Source organism: Gossypium hirsutum, chromosome A13 (assembly GCF_007990345.1).
Source record: "Gossypium hirsutum isolate 1008001.06 chromosome A13, Gossypium_hirsutum_v2.1, whole genome shotgun sequence".
Classification (NCBI taxonomy): domain Eukaryota; kingdom Viridiplantae; phylum Streptophyta; class Magnoliopsida; order Malvales; family Malvaceae; genus Gossypium; species Gossypium hirsutum.
The window spans coordinates 2,109,541-2,130,860 of record NC_053436.1 but is presented as its reverse complement, the minus strand read 5'-3'; the positions used below and the strand labels follow the sequence as shown (position 1 = coordinate 2,130,860).

The 21,320-nt window shown below is 35.8% G+C and overlaps 1 protein-coding gene across 1 annotated transcript; it reads left to right on the top strand.

The window, feature by feature from the left end:
- The first annotated feature begins 488 nt into the window (after positions 1–488).
- LOC107929524 (uncharacterized) lies at positions 489–1,534 on the top strand. Its single transcript, XM_016860967.1, has 2 exons — positions 489–599; positions 710–1,534. The coding sequence occupies exons 1-2, from the start codon at positions 489–491 to the stop codon at positions 1,532–1,534; spliced, it is 936 nt and encodes a 311-aa protein (XP_016716456.1).
- The last annotated feature ends 19,786 nt before the right edge of the window (positions 1,535–21,320 follow it).

Below are 21,320 nucleotides of genomic sequence, written 5' to 3'. Positions count from 1 at the left end.
TTTTGGTTTTAAATTCATTTTTACACTCGGCTCTAAAAAAAAGGGGTGAAATCCTCTAAATGAGGGTCTGAGACCGGCACCGGAGCTCCGTTGAGCCTCCGCTCTTAAGTGCACACGTGCTCACGCGCCACTTCTAATGCCGTCGCGTACGGCGGTTAGGGTTTTGAAAACTCCATTTTTCACAGCAAATCAAAAAGGTAACTCCGCTTCTTTTGTTTTCTTTGATTATATTCTAAGATTTATGTATGCACACTAGAAATTAAGCAGATAAATGGAAAATAGTAAAAAGTGATTCGATTACCTTTAAGAAACAAAAAATGTTTTATTTCTTCTGCTTTTTATGAATACAACTTGTTTGTAACTCCCTATCTTTCTGTGTTTTTTTTGTCTCTCCCTGTGTATCTATGTAAAACGTAAGTCTTTACAGATTTGCGAAAGGCTTTATAGCCTTAAACTACTGCGAAAGGGAGATAGTATAGCTGCGGGATATGTGTCGAAGCTGTCAGGATATACTCGCATCAGTGTTACGCAGAATAATCTCCAAGAGCTTAAGGAGATTTGGGATCAATAGGGCAACGAGACTAAACAGTTATTCTACGGTAATTACGGAGACTTACCTTACTTGCTCGATGTTCAAATAGATGAGCACTTGTTCCGAGCCCGAGCCCAGTTTTAGAATCCAGTGTACAGTTGTTTTACTTTCGGGGAGGTAGATTTGGTGCCTACCGTAGAGGAGTACACTGCCTTGTTACGTTGTCCCAGGTTCCAGGAAGATAGAATCTATTCTAGAGCTGTTAATGTCCCTACCTTTTGGAAGAAATTGATGGCTATTACAGGGATAAGCGAGCAGTGGATTACTGCCAGAATTAAAGAGAAGGGCGAGTGCAAGTGCATTTCTTGGGATGCTTTGAAGGATCTGATTTTGACACACCCTGATGAAGCAAAGAGGGTAGATGTTTTTGCCTTAAGTTTGTACGGATTGATGGTGTTCCCTAGGGCTTTGGGATATGTGGATGAGGCGACCACGGATCTTTTCCATAGACTCGGTAAGAGGGTCGCCTCTGTCCCTGCAATTTTGGCAGAGACATTCAAGTCCTTAGGCGCATGTAGGAAAGCTGGCGCAGGCAGGTTTGTTGGTTGTACACAATTACTTCTAGCTTGGTTCTATAGCCATTTTTGGTTGATAGATAAGGTTGTTTGTCAGGTTTTCTTCGAGGATTACTCACCGCTGAAGGACATAGTCGCTTCAATTAGGAGAGTTGATGTTCCAGAAGAGAATTGGATTGCACTACTTCAAAATCTTCAGTCGAAAGATGTTGAGTGGAGAGCTCCGTGGATGATTCCTGGTGAGATTCTTTACCGTTGCGGCAGTTTCAATTGGGTCCCTTTATTGGGAATTTGGGGTGCCATTGGTTATGCTCCCTTGCTCGTGTTAAGGCAATTCGGTTTGAGGCAGTTCGTACCAGCAACTCATGGGCTAACTCAAAGTGAGTTCGCATATAGAGAAGCTGATTACAAAAAAAGGGGTCGGTGAGATCTCTAGCACTTGGAACAAGACGTGCCGGTTGAAAGGAGTAGCTATTGGCCCTGCTACGACTCCAGAATATGTTGAATGGAGAGGTAGAAGGATCAATGATAACATTTCTGAGCCAAATATGGAAGGAGCTTGACCGATGGAAGAATATCTGCAAGTGATGCCCTCGGAGTTAGAAATTATGAAACAAGAATTTGAGAGGAAAAATCTGGAGCTCGAGAAAAAGATAGCAAAGCTTGAAGAAGAAAAGATGTACTTGAGTTTAGATATTGATGTCCAAAAAATGAAAGTCGAAAAAGAAAGAAAGGAAAAGAGGAAGATTGAAGAGGATAGAGATGACTTGAAGGAACACTACAAAAAGGCACAGGTATCCTTGAGAAGAGCGAAAATAGGAGGGTCTTCAGATCAGTTGCAGAAAGAGGTCCAAGAAGGAAAGGCTAGGCTGAGTACTGGGAGAAGAAGTTTCAGGAGATGCAATCACGGAATTTGGCATTAGAAGAAGAAAATAAAGGGTTGAAGTCTAAAGTAACTGAGCTTGGAAGATCCCTTCGTTGGCATCACAACCATGATTCTACGGTCGAGTTAAAAGAGCTAAAGAGTAAAGTTGAAGATTTGGAAGCAGCATTGCAGGAAGGTAAACTTCAGATTGAGCAACTCGAGACGCAAGGAGATTATCTAAAGGGAGAGCTTCATTAGTCTAGATGGCAGATTAGAGAAAGGGATCATGTCCTGGAAGAAGCCATAGCTCAGATTCGAGAGGTTGCTGAATATGTGCAAGACTTGGTTGTACGAGCCGATGTATTGAGTATGATGTGTGGGTCATCGTCAGACATAGGAAGAGAGTTAGCCCTTTTATTAGATAGAGTTAAAACTTCGAGCATTAGGGCAAAAGCGTACTTGTAATCCATTTATGTGTAAAGATATTATTTTTCTAAATAAAGTTTTCTAAATGAGATTGAATCGAGATTGATGCCTTTGTTGCATTCATACATTTGCATTACATCATATCATATACATTCAAGGTTATAGAAAGACCTTAATTAGTTAAAGTTTCTTTATAAAGGTAGAAAAGAAAAACTGGAAATTACGCATCCTTACGGCACTCGCACTAAAACTAAGAACATGGGTCAAAGGTTTGAGCAGTTGCAAAAGGATATGCAAGACCAGTTGCAAGAGCAGTTGGCTAAAATGCAGAATGAGATGAGGGAGCAAATGATGGAAGCTCAGAAGAGTATAATGGCCGAAATGGCTCAGTTACTGAGGGTCACTGATAAAGGAAAGGCTCCTATGGCTATCACTGAAGAGGAAAATGAGGGTTCTCCTCCAGGTTTTACACCGCCGCATGTATTATTGCAAACTGAGGCACCTCCTAGAAGGCCATCTACTACTATGAGGCCTCAACATGGGCCAATTGAGGCTGGTGTCCATGTGAATTTTCCGGTTGGTTCAGGGCTTAATATGGGTGACAATCTTACTAATCCTCTTGTTCCCGATCTAGATATGGTGGAAAAGGAGGATTTGAAGGCCGAAGCTACAAGGCAATTGGATGAACGCTGCAGATGGTTAGAAGAAAAGTTCAAGGCTTTGGAAGGCACTGGTAATAATCATGGGGTTGATGCCAAGGACTTAAGTCTGGTCCCAAACCTAGTGTTACCTCACAAATTCAAAATGCCAGAATTTGAAAAGTACAATGGCACTACTTGCCCAGAGGCCCATATCACTATGTTTTACAGAAGAATGACGGGGTATGTAAACAATGATCAGCTGTTGATCCATTGTTTTCAAGATAGTTTGATAGGAGCGGCAGCCAGATGGTACAATCAGTTGAGTCGGGCTAGAATAAGTTCATGGAGGGATCTTACACAAGCCTTCATGCAACAGTACAATTATGTAACAGACATGACCCTTGACAGGATTACCCTGCAAAACATGGAGAAGAAGCCTAATGAGAATTTTAGGCAATATGCACAGAGGTGGAGAGAGGTAGCGATGCAGGTTCAAACACCACTGTTGGAGAAGGAGACCACTATGTTATTTATTAATACTCTGAAAGCCCCATTTATTACTCATATGATTGGAAGCACTACTAAAAGTTTTGCGGACATAGTTATGGCAGGAGAGATGATAGAGAATGCCATAAGAGGGGGAAGTAGTCAAAAGATCAGCCCTAAGAAGAAAAGACAATGAGGTAAACAATACAAGTGGTTTTAATTCAAAAGCAATCACAGTTAGCCAGCCCAAAGTAGCCACAGTTGGGCAGCAAAGACTATCAAAAGTAGGAAGCCAACACTAGGCATGAGAGGATGCAATTTACCCTTATACCTGTGACGTATAGGGAACTCTATCAAAATCTATATGATGCGCATGCTATAGCCCCTTTCCATTTAAAACCATTACAACCTCCGTATCCTAAATGGTATGATGCAAATGCCAGATGTGAGTATCATGCTGGAATATCGGGGCACTCAATCGAGAATTGTACTAGATTCAAGAAAGCCGTAGAGAGGTTGATCAAGAATGGGGTTTTAAAATTTGAGAGTACCTCAAATACTGAGAATCCTTTACCGAACCATGACAATCAGGGGGTAAATGCCATTGGTGAAGCCGGAGAAAAAAGGGTGAAGGAAAATGTTGATGAGATAAGGATGCCTATAAGGGTAATCTGGGAGGGGATGATAAAAAGAGGTATGTTGACCTCTAAAACTACGAAAGAAGGTAAGTGCTGTGAAGATTGCAAGGAATTCAGGGCCTTGGTGCAAAGCTTCATAGACAACAAAGAGCTACAGGTTTATGAATGTAGCTCTAGTGAAAAGTAAGTGTGTGTGCTGGAAAATGAACAGCAAAGAACTAGCAGACCAATGATCATTATCTCCCTGCCAGGGAATAATGAAATGGGGACACCAGCAGCGCCCAAGGTTATTATCCATACACCTACTCCTTTCCCTTACAAGGATAGCAAGAAAGTACCATGGAGTTATGACTGTAGCGTGACGGTGCTGGGAGAAGGAAATATAGCCAGTGCATTTAAAGATGTACGAGATGAAGGTTCCCATACGAGGAGTGGGAAGCGTTATGATATGGGGGACGTTAGAGTGGAGCCCACAAAATCCAAGAAAATTGAAATTGAGAAAAAAAATGAAGTACCTATTAACGAGCCAGTGAGGGAGGAGGAAGCTAAGGAATTTCTAAAGTTCCTTAAGCATAGTGAGTACAGTGTGGTCGAGTAGTTGCGTAAGCAACAAGCACGCATATCGGTTTTAGCCTTACTGCTAAGCTTTGAAGTGCATCGAGATACGTTGTTGAAGGTACTCAACGAGACATACGTCACTCATGATATATCTGTCAATAAGTTGGATCGGTTGATAAATAACATCAGTGCTGATAATTTCATCTACTTCAATGATGATGAAATTCCACCTGGAGGCATAGGGTCAACTAAGGCTTTGCACATCACCACTCGTTGCAAAGGATACACGCTTCCAAGTGTACTCGTTGATAATGGGTCCACTTTGAACGTCCTTCCATTATCTACATTGAACAGATTACCCATCGACAGTCTGCACATGAAGACATGTCATAATGTGGTAAGAGCCTTTGACGGAACTGAAAGGAAAGTAATGGGACGAATTGACATCCCTTTGGAGATTGGGCCAAATACGTATGAAGTGGATTTCCTGGTAATGGATATCAAGCCTTCCTATAATTGTTTGTTGGGGAGGCCATAGATACACTCGGCAGGAGCGGTGTCTTCTTCACTGCACCAAAAATTGAAATTGGTGACAGATGACGCTTGATAACCATCAATGCAGAGGAGGACATCATAGCAGCCGTCACTAGTAAACCTCCTTATGTGGAGACAAACGAGGAGGCTATCGAGTGTTCTTTTCATTCCTTGGAAATTATTAATGCTACCTTCATTTCGGAGGGAAGCAAGATGCCGGTTCCCAAAATGTCTGGAGCTACAAGGATGACCCTGCAAATGATAATGGGTAAAGGGGCATCACCGGGAAAAGGACTAGGAAAACAGTTGCAATGAGGGATTCAAGTCCCAAAATTGATGGCAAAGAATGATCACTTTGGTTTGGGTTTTAAGCCAGACCATAAACAAAAGAGACAGGAGATGGAAAAGCGTCAAGCAAGAAGGAAGGCGTGTTTGAATGGAGGAGAAGTAGAGTGGGAATTGATGACATTCCCACCTATATCCAAAAATTTTAAGTCAAGAGGGTTGCTAGTAGAAGAGAGTCATCAAATCAATGTTGTACATGATGAGTGGTTTAGACAAGAAAACCTTGAGGGTATTCACCCTTACGAACCGGGGAGCTCTCTGAACAATTGGACTGCGGAGGATCTTCCTGTAGTCTTTAGAAATTTTTCAGAGTAATTCTTGAAACATGTTTATTACTCTAGGGCCTAGGAGTAGTAAGATTACATTTGTGAAAATAGGCTTATGTTCATCTATTATTATTCAAATAAAACATAACTTTTACCAATTTAAAAGAGTATTGTCTCATTTTTATCAACCGATATTCCTTTAAATTCTAATAATTCTTATTCTTTTATGCATAGCACATAAACGATCATTCTCAAATTCATTCATTCTTTGTATATTCTTTCATACCCCTCACAGGTCTCTAGATATCAATGATATGAGCGCTAATACTGCCGCTCTTGATTTCTCTTGTGAGCAAGACATGTGTTTAGAGGAGCCTCAGGATTTTGAAGATGTTCAAGATTGTGACGTATCTCTTGATCTATTAAGAATGGTAAAATAGGAGGCGAAACAAATCATGCCACATGAAAAAGAGAAAATAGAGAATATAGCCCTAGAGGAAGGGAATGAGATGAAAATTGGAACACTGATCGCTAATGACACAAGGCGTAGCTTGATTGAGTTGCTTCAGGAATTCAAGGATATCTTTGCATGGACTTATCAGGATATGCCCGTATTGAGTACTGACATTGTAGTACATCGTCTTCCGATAAGACAAGAATGTAGACCGGTCTAACAGAAGTTGCGAAGGATGCGGCCAGACATTGTCCTGAAAATAAAAGATGAGGTCAAAAAGCAGTTTGATGCAGGATTTCTGCAGGAAGTGAAGTACTCTGAATGGGTAGTTAATATTGTACCTGTCCTTAAGAAAGACGGGAAGGTACGAATGTGCGTTGATTAAAGAGATCTAAACAAGGCAAGCCCAAAAAGATAATTTTCCTCTGTCACACATCGACACTTTAGTAGACAACACAACGGGATATTCGTTGTTCTCCTTCATGGACGGCTTCTCAGGATACAATCAGATAAAGATGTATCTAGAGGATATGGATAAAACTACTTTCATAACATTGTGGGGCACCTTTTGTTATAAAGTAATGTCGTTTGGGTTGAAGAACGCAGGGGCAACATACCAACGAGCCATGGTAAACTTGTTTCACGACATGATGCATAAGGATATTGAGGTATACGTTGATGATATGATCGCCAAGTCACGAATAGAGAAAGAACACATTGAGGTCTTGAGAGGATTGTTCTTAAGATTGAGAAAATTTCAGTTGAAGCTCAATCCAGCAAAGTGCACCTTTGGAACCAGATCGGGGAAGTTATTAGGCTTCGTAGTCAGTGAAAAGGGAATTGAAGTTGACTCAGACAAGGTCAAAGCCATACGGGAGTTACCTCCACCACGTACTCAAAAAGAAGTTCGAGGATTCCTAGGAAGGTTGAATTACATTGCTCGGTTCATTTCACAATTGACTGAGAAATGTGATCCTATCTTTCGTCTCCTCAGAAAGCACAATCAAGGTGCCTGGGATGAAGAATGCTAGAATGCTTTCGAGAAAGTCAAGCAGTATTTGTTAAATGCTCCAGTGTTATCTTCGCCTAGTCCAGATAAACCGTTAATACTGTACTTGTCAGTGTTCAGCAATTCTATGGGATGTGTGCTGGGTCAGCATGACGAGTCAGGGAAAAAGGAAAAGGCAATTTATTATCTCAGTAAGAAATTCACTGACTGTGAAATGAGATATTCGCCAATCGAAAAGCTGTGCTGAGTGTTGATTTGGACCACACGGAGATTAAGACAGTACATGCTATACCATACTACTTGGCTCATATCAAAATTAGATCCATTAAAATACATGATGGAATCAACGGCTCTAAATGGTAGAATGGCGAGATGGCAAATTTTGCTTTCAGAGTTCGATATAGTCTATGTAAGTCAAAAGGCTATCAAAGGAAGTGCGGTGGTAGACTTCTTGGCCAGTAGAGCTTTGGAGGATTACGAGCCATTGAATTTTGATTTTCCAAATGAGGAGCTAATGTGTATAGCGGCAACTGAAGATTCTCCATGGAAGCTAAATTTTGATGGGGCTTCTAATACAGTCGGAAATGGAATTGGGGCAGTCTTGGTATCCCCGAATGGCGACCATTACTCGTTCACGTGCAAGTTGGATTTTGACTGTACAAATAATATGGCTGAATACGAAGCATGCATCATGGGGCTCCAAGCAGCCATAGAAAGAGGCATAAAAACCCTAGAAGTATATGGAGATTTTGCGTTGGTAATCTATCAGCTAAGAGGTGAATGGGAGACAAGAGACCCTAAGTTGATCAATTATAGAATGGTAGTTTTGGGGTTACTAAGAGAGTTTGATGACATCACATTCAACTATCTCCCACGAGATGAGAATCAGATGGCAGATGCTTTAGCAACCTTGGCTTCAATGATTAAGGCAAACAAAGAGGAAGAGATGAGACCAATTCAAATGAGTGTCTATGAATTTCCAACTAGCTGTTGTAACCTTGAAGAGGAAGAAAAGGATGACAATCCTTGGTATCAGGATATATTACGATATGTAAAAGATCATAAATATCCAGCACAAGCATCCGAAAATTACAAACGAACCCTGAGAAGATTAGCTTGTGACTATGTTTTGGACGGGGATGTTCTGTACAAGAGAAGGAAAGACCAAGTACTTTTGAGATGTGTCGATGCTGTGGAAGCCAAGCTAATTCTAGAAGAGGTTCATGAAGGTGTATGTGGTACGCATGCAAATGGGTTCACGATGGCAAGACAAATCATGAGGTTTGGCTATTACTGGGCCACTATGGAAGGAGACTGTATCAACTATGCAAAAAAATGCCGTAAGTGTCAGATTTATGGGGACAAAATTCATGTACCACCCTCACCTTTACATGTCATGACGTCTCCATGGCCATTTTCCATGTGGGGCATGGATGTCATCGGACCAATATCGCCGAAAGCTTCGAATGGACATCAGTTTATTTTCGTAGTAATTGACTACTTTACAAAATGGGTAGAGGCTGCTTCTTACGCAAATGTTACCAAGTCAGCTGTAAGTCAATTTTTGAAGAAGGAAATCATTTGTCGGTATGGAATACCTGAGAGGATCATATCCGACAACGCATTGAATTTGAACAACAAAATGATAGCAGAGGTTTGCGACCAGTTCAAAATCAAGCATCACAACTCTTCACCCTATCATCCAAAGATGAATGGGGCAGTGGAGGCTGCCAATAAGAACATTAAGAAAATAGTGGGAAAGATGACTGAGACTTATAGGGATTGGCATGAAAAGCAACCATTTGCACTCTTGGCTTATCGAACATCCGTTAGAACTTCTACTGGGGCAACTCCGTTCTCGTTAGTTTACGGGATGGAAGCAGTTTTACCTATTGAAGTGGAAATACCTTCTCTCCGAATTTTAACAGAGATAAGGTTAGATGAAGCTGAATGGGTTCAGTCTCGATATGACCAGTTAAACTTGATTGAGGAAAAGAGGCTGAAGGCTATTCGACATGGTCAGATGTACCAAAAGCGTATGATGCGAGCTTACGATAAAAAGGTTCGTCCAAGGGAATTCCGTGAAGGGGACCTTGTGCTAAAGAAAATCCTTCCCATTCAGAAGGACTTTAGAGGAAAATGGATGCCAAATTGGGAGGGGCCATACGTCGTGAAGAGGGCTTTTTCTGGTGGTGCATTGATTTTGACAGAAATGGATGGAAAAAGCCTACCCAATCCGGTGAACTCGGACTCAGTCAAAAAGTACTTTGTCTAAAAGCGAAAAGAATCCAAGGTGAAAACCGGCAAAGGGCGCCTTAATTTACATGAAAAAAAGAAAAAAAATGGAGAGGCAAATGTGAAAACCCACAAAGGGCATCTTGTGACCAAAGGGATTTTGAGTTGAAAACTCGAAAGGGCAGCTCAAATTTTGAAGGACACACAGCAACCTTGCTTGACAGAGAGTGAGGCACAGTGTACATTGGGGCATCAACAAAGTACTTTGGATTTTTTAAACACATGTCGAACTCAAGAAAGGATTCGGGGAACTAATGTATAGATGCTCAAGCGGCGATATTTAGAGCATCTGATTTTTATCCTGTTTGCTATCATTAGATTCTATTTCTTCTTAAAGATATGCTATCAGACTTATTTCCTTTGTATTGCTAACAATTCAAATCCAATTATTCTCAAAGATTTACTCATCTTCCGATATTTTTAAAGTATGTTGCATTGAAATAATGATAGATGAACTAAAATATTTTCACAAACGAAGTTTTGCACATTACTTTGGAATTGCTAGATAATACAAGAAGCTAAAACAGGACAATTGTTCGAGAAATTCACATGAGTAAGGGATGAAGGAGCTTGAGGGATTTCTTTCTTCTCATCCAAAAAGAAATGGATGATTCAATTCTTACAAACATCCTCAGTAGATCGTAGCATTGGAGGAAGGCCTACAAGCTGAGTAAGAATAAAATTTTGAGAAAGAAAAATGAAGGAATAAATGATGATACCTGAGATAGGGGTCATATTCACAACACTTTGCATCATAACATGTTAAGGACATTCGATTCATTTCAATCATAGCATACTTAAGCATAGACACATACTCATCTTACAGGTCATGCCCTCTAAGGGACAATGAAGATCAAAGATTTCAACATGACATCCCTGTGCTTATGGGAAATAAATTAAAGATAGCAGATCTAACCTTCAGATGTTTATACTGAAGCAGATCCAAGATGATTTGGCATCCTTGTGCTTACAAGGGACAAATCGAGGACATAGCAGATATGACTCTCAAAAGTTCTCAAATGTAGCAGATCTAACCTTCAGATGTTTATACTGAAGCAAATCCAAGATGATTTGGTATTCTTGTGTTTATAAGGAACAAATCGAGGACATTGCAGATATGACTCTCAAATGTTCTTAAACAAACTCAAGATGGTTTGGCATCCTTGTGCTTACAAGGGACAAATCGAGGACATAGCATACATGACTCTCAAAAGTTCTCAAATGTAGCAGATCTAACCTTCAGATGTTTATACTGAAGCAGATCCAAGATGATTTGGTATTCTTGTGTTTACAAGGAACAAATCGAGGACATTGCAGATATGACTCTCAAATGTTCTTAAACAAGTTCAAGATGGTTTGGCATCCTTGTGCTTACAAGGGACAAATCGAGGACATAGCAGATTTGATTCTCAGACGTTCTCAGATATGGCAGATCTAACCTTCAGATGAAGCAGATCTAAGATGTTTTGGTATTCTTGTGTTTACAAGGAACAAATCGAGGACATAGCAGATATGACTCTCAAAAGTTCTCAAATGTAGCAGATCTAACCTTCAGATGTTTATACTGAAGCAGATCCAAGATGATTTGGTATTCTTGTGTTTACAAGGAACAAATCGAGGACATTACAGATATGACTCTCAAATGTTCTTAAACAAACTCAAGATGGTTTGGCATCTTTATGCTTACAAGGGACAAATCAAGGATATAACAGATATGATTCTCGAAAGTTCTCAAATAGATCAAGATGATTTGGCATCTCTACAAATCGAAGAAGCAAATTTTGCGGGGAGCAGATTGAAAATTCAAGGTTCGGCGAGCCCGGGCAAAATTGGCTCTTTTATATCTTTGCTTTATTCCTGTTATACAGCAATGAGCAAAGAGGGCCAGCTGTAATACCTCAATTTTGCCCGGCCCATTGGAAGCCAAGGCATAATCCAAAATTTCAAAATATAAAGTCTCTTAACAGTCCTTTACCCAAATACAAAAGCCTAAATGGTAGGCCCAAATACAAGAGACCTTACCCAGTTACAATAATCAGTAGGCCCACTATTACATCCTACCCAAATACCCTAAAACTAAGACCCATTACAACAGACCCAAGTGGACCCACGACAAAAGGGGCCCAAGTGGCCCAACTTGTTACACCAAGGCATGAAACCCTAGGGTTTCTGTCTTTCTCCTTGTGCCGCAAACAGAAGGTTCCAGAAGCCAAGCCTCATGACTCTTCAGCTCCTGCTGTTCCAGCTACTCCGTCAAGGCCATGATTCCAGGCCCCGAGTCACGCCGAGATCAACGCCGCCAGTGGACTATCGTCAAGCTTTTGCCACCGACGGATTTCTCGCAAATACCTGCAAGACAAGACAAAGAACACGAAGCAGAAATGAAAACACAGCAAGAAAAAAGGAAACTAAAAAGTATCTCAGCAGATTACGGTCAAAGATACAGTAGACGAGAAATGGAAAGAAATTTTCGATTTCTTTCCTAGTTTATAACAGTAGTGGCTATAAAAGCCCGAAATCAAACAATGTAAAGGACCGATTTTTTTTTACAGAATAAAAAAAACCCTACTTACACATATTCATTCAGAAGTGTTACAAGCAGTTTAAAGGTAATACATACACTCATGTTCTACTATTTTTAGCGTCGTTAGCAAATCGATTATTGAGATAATAAAATAGAAAGAGTTACCTGCACTTTCTCCCAAAAGGATAAGGGTTTTTGCCCTCCGATCACCGTGCGCGGGGGCCATAGCGGTGGCGCGTAAGCGCATGACGACTGAGAACAGGGGCCCAATAAGGCTCCAAGGCCAACCCCCAAATCCTCCCACAGAGGATTTCTCTGAGTTTTTTTTTAAACCCAGATTTCCAAATGATTTTTTTGTTGAAAGTTGGCTTATATAGCCCAAGAGAAACGACACCGTTTTAGTTTAAGCTGATAAGCTTAAAACGGCGACGTTTTAGGGCCCCAGGATCCGCGCGTTGACTCGATTACCCGGGGAGGATCCGCGCGTTTTTGGGAATTTGGTTAATTATTCAATTGATCCTTTTCCCTTTTTTATGTTTACAATTATGTTTTATTTCATTCAGGATTTACCTTGATATTTTGTTTCAATTTTAATTTAGTCCATGTAATAAATGTTTTAAGTTCTGGATTAAAGCGACACCGTTTAGGGATAAGGGAAATTTCTCGATGAGTCCCTAGGATTTTAATGGTAGTTTCAATTATGCCCGATCTCAATTTTCCTTTTTTAAATTAGTCACTGTTTTTTTGTTTGTGTTTGATTTTAGTCCCTTTATCCATTTTAATTTATTTATACCCCTTTTTATACACATGTATTATTTTAATATGAGTATACATATATATTTTATAATTATTTACTTATATGTTATTATATTATACTACTTTATGTTTTTCCATTGTCACATTAATATATAGATTTTAATATATATCATTAACTATTATTCATTGTAGTATATTTTTATCATATAATGTTTATATATCTTTATACTATTCTATTATTTTACATTTTAACAATATATTATTTCATATTATTATTTATTATATATTATTTTACATTACTATATATTATTATATTGGCTTGTATTATGTTTATTATTTACATATTTTATATATATACTTGCATGTTTCATATTATAATATTATTATGTCGTTTTTCATACTATTATACATTTTTATCTATATATATTATCATTAAAGACCTTAACTTGTATTATATACTTATTTTTATATATATACTAACAATTACTTTACTTATATTCCATTATTATATTTTGAAGATATTATAATATTATAATTTGTGTAATATATATATATTTCGTCATTAATCACTTATTTTATACTAAAATCATAATATAGATATTTATTTTATTATAAATATAGATTCTTTTCATATTTGGTGTTTTATACATTATTTTTCTAAACCGATATCTTTAAAAAAAATTATTATTCTTTTATTCTTGTTATTATATTATCTATTAAATACTATTTTAAAATGGTTATGAAATGTCTTGTTTTTAATTGTATGTATATTTTGTTAGCAATCAATTACTTTTTTTATTAGTTCTTCTATATGTTCTATATTGTATGTATCATGTATGTATTAAGTTTATTTTTATTATAATTATATGCAAATTGGCACTATATTTCTTCTATTTGTATATCATACATTATTTGATTATGTTTTTTATATCAGGCATCAATTAAATATTATTTCGTATGTTTATATACTTTGTTTATTCATTTTCAATACATGCTATACATATATCTTTGTTTGCATTTTTTTTGCTTTACATGTATTATTCTTTTAATCGTAGTATTCATTTTTTTATCTACCTAGTACAATAATATATTATTATGATTTATAATGTAGTACAATTCTCCATATATCATCTTTAAAAAGACAAGACTCCAAAATTTTCAAAAAATATAAAGGCAATGCTTGGTGTTTGGAAATTTCGAAAAAGTAGTGCCCTAACTTATTGGGTTGCAACTTTTCTCGTTAAGTTCGAATAGTCAAGTACCCTTCTAAGGTTTTTAAAGGATTTCAAAATATAGGCGACTGTCTTGGAATTGCAAAATGATATGTCCTAACTTATTGGATGTAGCAGTTTGCTGTTTTGAGATAAGGATTTCTAAAAGGCTAATTTATAGACAATACTTTGATACAAGTAAACCTAAGTTTTCAAATACTTTAAAGTGGATTACATCTTAAAATTTTTGAATTTCCGACATTAAAGACACTTGATAATCAATTAGGTACCAATTTTTGGGCGTTACGAGGGTGCTAACCCTTCCTCATACGTAACCGGCTCCCGAACCCATTTTCTGATTTCGTAGACCAAAACTAATGATTTTAAAACAAAACATTTTATAAGGTGATCCAATCACACCTAAAAAGATTGGTGGCGACTCCCGTTTTCATTTTTCTTAAAGTCGATTCCCATTTTTCAAAACTCGATTTAAAAATGGTTTCGACATATACATATGTAGAAAAATAAATACATGATAATATTAAAAGTATGTACATAACATAAATATCATACATATAATATCTAAATATATACATACATATATATATATAGTATTTGAAAAAGAAATATACATAATATAATATTGATATATAAATATGTGTGATATGGAACATAATACATATATATTTATAGAGTACATAGGTGACATACAAAAATAAAAACAATAATAGTAAAACTATTAATAATACTATATAATGTATATAATATACATATATATAAGTATAACAAAAATATAACAGTAATTAAAATATAATAGCATGACTAAAATTAAAATTAAAGTAAAATAATGAGAAAGAGTAGAAGAGGGATGAAAATCGAAGCAAAAACGAATTTTGGGGTGAATTTCAAAGAAAACAAAAAGAAAAACAAACAAATTGCAGCATGCGCATATCCTAGAAGTACTGAAAACGCAATATTCCCCATCCTAAAAAGCAGCGCGTGGTCGAGGACCAAATTGAAAAATGGGACATATTCCAGGGTCGAATTTAAAGTAGCAATAACTTGATTATAGAGACATGAAAAAGCGGAAGGGCTAAATGTGCAAATAGCCCTTCCGTTAAAAAAAATGCGCGGATCCTCTTTCTAGACGGGTCGGGTCGCGAGTTCCTTACCCAAAACGACGTCGTTTTGTGTCTGGGGAGGGAACCCCAAAACGCTGTCGTTTCCTAAGGCTATGAAAGCCAAGTTTTGGGGCTAAATTCATTTCTGCTATCTTCATTTGAAAAGAAATCAGTTGCTCTCTCTCATTCCCTCTCTCTCGCCCCCTAGCCAGAGTTAAAGTCCGGTGAACAAGCCGCCATATGCCCCGCCGGTCGCCGTCGCCGGCCACCGCACGTTTTTTGCTTTTTTTATTTTTTGTTATATGTCCTTATGATATATGGTATGTAGAGGTAAGCAAATTCGAAAATAAAATAAAAAGAAAAAAAATAATAAATAGAAAGAAAATAATAATAATGTAATATCACCTTTTGTTTTAGATTTTGATTCTTGATATTTCAACTTTTATTTTCCTATTTCTTTGGTGTTGCTTGGATCTCTGCTTTCTTTTGTGCTTAGATCTAAAAATTGTCAAATGTTTTTTTTTTTGTATTTGCTCCAAAAAAAAAATTTCTTCCTCCCCTACAATGGTTTTAGTATGGCCTTTTTATAGCCATTTACAAACTTTATTATATATATACTTAATGTCTTTTCTTCTTTTTGTATGGCAGGCAAACGGTGGTGAAGGCAAGTGCTATTTGCACTATCAATGCAACTAAGGCAGTGGGATTAGGTGATTTAGGGTTCCTTTTTTTCTTTTTTTTTGTTTTGGGTATTGGGCTAATTGGGCTAGGGTTAGGTATTAGGTTTGGGTTTAGTGGGTCATTTGGTTTAATCTGGGCCTGCAAATTGGGCTTGTACAATATTCTTAAATGCTTGAGATTGTATGTATTTATGTGAATATGATTTGAATATTCATTGTATGAAAATTTATGAAACATTGATATATTTGATAAAAGGAGAAGAAATCCCGGTTGAATGAAAGGAAAATTCGATGGATCTCTGAAAAGGAATTGACGGTAAAAAGGATCTAGCCCGGACGGGTGATCCTATCCTGATATAGCCCTTCCGAAGAATATGTGTAAAATGGATTTAACTCGGACGGGTAATTCGAATTAGGGTCTAAATTTAGCCTGGACTGGTAATTCAGATCCAAGCTCATTAGAGTAATTGTCGTTGCAGGGGATTTAGCCTGGACTGGTAATCCCGACAATACTCTATGAGTTTATATTGCAGGGGATTTAGCCTGGACTGGTAATCCCGCTGCAAGGTTGAGGTTCGCGGGAGTGTGCTCTCTGAAATGGATATGTGCGCACATGAATATGAATTGACGGACCCGAAAATGTACACTAAAAGTGTATCTCTAAAAATCCATCGAAAATTCCAAGAAATTCAACGGGATAAATATGAAAAAGTAACAAGGAAATAGAAATCATGGTATTGATGAGCTCATCAATCATAGTATATATTATTGGTACATGGAAATTATTGTACTAACTTGAATGTTGAGTTTGTGCATGTTAGGGTAATAATGCATTGAATGGATATAGGAATGTTTATTGTATTGTATTGAAAATATTAAGTAAGTATAATTCTTGTTACATGAGCTTACTAAGCACAAAGTGCTTACTCTGTTTCATTTTCCCCTGTTTTGTAGTGTTAAGAGCTCGGAGGTCGGATTTCGTCGGAGACATATCACACTATCAACCTCAGGACTTCGGTATATAAAGAAACTTTATTTTGGAAATCAATAGCATGTATAAGCTAATAAAGTAAATGATTCTGTGAAATAAATGTAGAGTTAGCCATTGGTATGGTTAACAAACCTGGTTTTGGGTATGTGATGACGTTATTTTATAAATATGCATAAATTTATCTTGAAAATATGTTGAATTGGATTGGTTGATTTGAATTGGTCTCGAAATAATATTGCAGGGAAGGTTAGATATCTGTAAAGGGATTATATTGAGTTTTCTTAAAAAAAAAAAATAAATAAATAAATTCGTAAACTCCGGTAATACCTCGCACCCTATTCCGACAATGAATGCGGGTAGGTGGTATTACATAACCGAATATCATAGAGACCTCTAGCAGCCCAAAACTTTCATTTATTTCACATTTCAACCCCTCAATTTATACTTTTCTCAATTTAATCCCTAATATGCATTTTTACTCAAAATCACTTTACAAAACATGTATATTAAGCACCAAGCTTTCATAATTCATCATTAAGCATCATAAAACACATGAATTCATCAATGGCATATTTCAAAATCATCAACAAATTTAAATATCAAGACATGGACTAGCTAGAACACTTAACGACGATCACAAAAACATAGAAATCATCAAAAACCGAGCAAAATATATACTTCAATCAAGGAAGACCAAGGCCGAACCCTAGCTTGAGTTTTTCTTTCTTTTTCTTTGATAGTTTCGGTTAAGAAGAAAATAAAATGAACTAATTTTGGCTTTGGTTTTATTTAATTAACCTTTATTTAACAATTACCAATTTTGCCCTTTAATAAACCATTTAAAAACCATCATTTTTAATGTCCATTTATGTCCATTCTCACTATCAATGGACTAATTACAACATAAGGACCCTTAATTTAATAAGCCATAACAAATAAGCATACTTAACATATAGCATGCAACTTTTACATTTTATGCGATTAGGTCCTTTTTCAAAATTAAGCACACAAACGGTAAAATTTTCACACGAAACTTTCACAGATATCAATTCACATATTATAAGCACGAAAAATAATATTAAAATATTTTTTAACTTGGATTTATAGTCCCGAAATTACTATTCTGACAAGAGTCTAAATTGGGCTATTACACATCCCCTCCGTGAATTGTACACGACTTTTACTGGAAATCAAGAATAAAACCTTGATACAGGGGCAACACCTTTTATTGTTGGGACTAATAAAAAAATTATATAAATAAGAAATAACAAGCAAATTCCAATCCAACGTAAATATATATATATATATTAAAAAAAGAATGTGAGAGGTGTTAATTGAAAAGTGGGGGAAAGTTATGGATTTAGTTATATACTTTAATTTATTTAGTTTTAGTTCTTGTACTTTTTGAATTTTGAAATTTTAATCTTGAATCAAATATAACAGTTAAATCCGTTCAGTTAAATTCAATTATTAATCTTGTACTATACTTACAGTTGTAAATTTAGTCTATATTATCCAATTGAATCATTCTAAGTCCCTAAACTTTTTGTATTTTGAAATTTTAGTCTTGACATAAATGACAATCGTTAATTCATTAATTGGATTTTTAGTGAGTAACGTGAAAATAATAAGCTAACATGACATTACACATATGATAACATGTTTGTCATATCAAATTTGAAAATAGTAAAACTTAATAGATTTAACTATTGCAGTTTCATGAGCACTAAAATTTTAAAATTTGAAAAGTATAAGGACTAAAAATGACCAAATTAAAATATTTGTTATAAATAATTTATTATTATAAAGTGAATGTCCATTAGGATAAAAAGATTGATATACTTCAAGACTTAAAAATTGGAGTAGGATAAAATTTTAAAATTTTGAAACCTAGAGCTAAGATTTCTAGGTTAAGGAGCTTAAATTATGATTTTTTGTAAATGACCAAAAATTAGTTTATCAAATTTTTTAGATTTAGAATTAAATAGACAAATTTTATAAATTTTGAGGGTTAAATTTATTGAATTTTTTTATAATTTCAACTAAAATGACAAATTTTGTAAAGAATAAGGGCTAATTTTGTTGAGTATTTTATATTTAGGATCAAATTGATATAATGTGCAAACGTTGGAGGGCTAAGTTTGTCATTATACCAAAAAAGGACCCAAATCAACTTATATTTGATTTCGATTTTGAAAAGTTCAGTTACTAAATAAATAATAATAATAATAATTGTTCATTAGCCAAAATAGAATAAAGGCAATAATTTAGTGACCACTTTTGTAGTTTACCCTAAAATGAAATAAAAACTTAAATAGAATAAACTTAAAACTACAGGGACTATAAAGCATATTTACCTCTAAGGATTGAAGAGCAGTTTTTCTTTTTTATTATCCGAGAAATTGTTACGAAATAATCACTTAGTAGTAAATTTCTTTTCTATCACCCATCTCGAAACCCTCTTATGAACTTTTGGCTTTCGATTCTCCCGTCTAAAACTGTTTACTTTCATTCTTTGGTTCTCTCTACCGGTCGAAGAAGAATGTAGAACTCGAACCAAGTTTGTGTACGTGTTGTATGTATATAGTTTTTGGCATGTAGTTAGATTGGATCTTGTGATTTAATGTCTACTTTGATGGTTTTGGTATCATTTTGTTAACTTAACTCGTAATGTTTTAAGTGATGGGTTTTGATTTTTAAGTGATAGGTTTTGATGCTTGAATTAGTAGGGTAATATGCATGATTAAAAATGATCTCTTATATGGTTAACTTTTGTTAAGTTGTGGTATATTGGATGTCTTGAGTAGTATATATTCACGTTTGGTGGGTCAATTTGGTGCATATGTGATAGATTATGTGCTGGAATGAGTTGGGACAAATTAGTTGTGAAATAAGTGGTAATGTTTAATTTAGGCACTCCTACGTTAGTATTTTGAGATAGCAAGAGCATGTCTCAAGACCACAAGAACAAAATTGACCATTGGGTGCATTTCGTTAGCTTAAGTTTCAAGACTAATCATACAAGCCTTAAGATAGAGTGGTCTATTCCTCAAGACAAAGGCACATCAAAGCTAAAATAAATTTGTCCTGTTTTAGGTCTCGAGACAAGAACTTCTTCTCTTAAGACTTCCAGACATCGAAGCTAAATTAAAAAAAATAGAGGAAGTTCATCTTGTGACAAGTATAGTCTCGAGACATATTCACATCGAATCAAAATAAAATGCATTACGTCTTGAGACATGAAAGCTATGTCTTGAGATCTCCAATAGAATCTAGTCACATGAGTTTAGATTCAAATCTTAACTATGTTTTTAATCTCATACAATTCTTGAATGAATGCATATATATATATAATGTGATTAAATGGGCAAACATTAAATTTATTGTGTGCGATGGAAATGCATGGCAATTTAATTGCTTGAATGCTGTGTTACTTGATAAAGGAGATTGACTTAGGTTAAGTTGTTTAGACAATATAATGTGGTGTCACACATTTGAATTTAACAATTGAATCGGATGTTGGGACATTCCAAATTTTTTTAATTGCAAATTAGCAATGGATGATTTTAAGTGTAACATTCTAAAATTTTTTAGTTTTCCGTCATTTTGAGAAATTTACCTGTATTTTGATGTGTTTCATAATTTAATTGAATTTGGACTTTAGAAATGTCATCACTTAACATTTAGTTTAGGATTTAAGTAGGTAAGCATGTGATTTTGTCCATTGAGGTCATTTTTGTCATTTGCAACATATAAGTGTCAAAATATTAATATAGTGATGACATGATAATTGAGCCATCAAATCTTGTTTTAATGATGGAAATTAATAAGGCCGACAATGCCTGTGGTACAGAGAAAATCAACTCTCTTAAATCAATTTTGATGTTCTTATCAAAAAATTTATTTCGATACAAAAATTTTTATTATTTTCTAAATACTAATTTATCATATCAAATATTCATATTAATTTTTGGCATTTAGTTTGATTTAGTTTTAGGTTGATTTTTTATATGAATTTTTAGTATCGTGAGATTTGAAATCATACTCAAAATTTTTTATTTCGGTATTCATTTTTTCTCCAATTTAGGAGATAAATACAATAATTTCACAAAGTCGTAATAGTATCAAGTCAAAAAGTATTCGTTGATTCGGTGTTGTTCGGCGTACAGTTGGAAGAACTGATACAATTCATAATTGTCGTAACTGAACTATCAAAGAACAAATTGTCGTGACCAATTGAATGAGTGGTTGGATCCGTTAAGGGAAGTAACAGTCGGATTTAAACGGCCCGTGTGATTGAGACCGTTGATTCGAGTTAGATCCTTCTAGTTTACAAGGTTACCAAAGAGCTAAATTGTAGATGCATGTTTTAGAGTTGTTCATTTACTGTCGGGTGTTTCCACAGTTAATTTA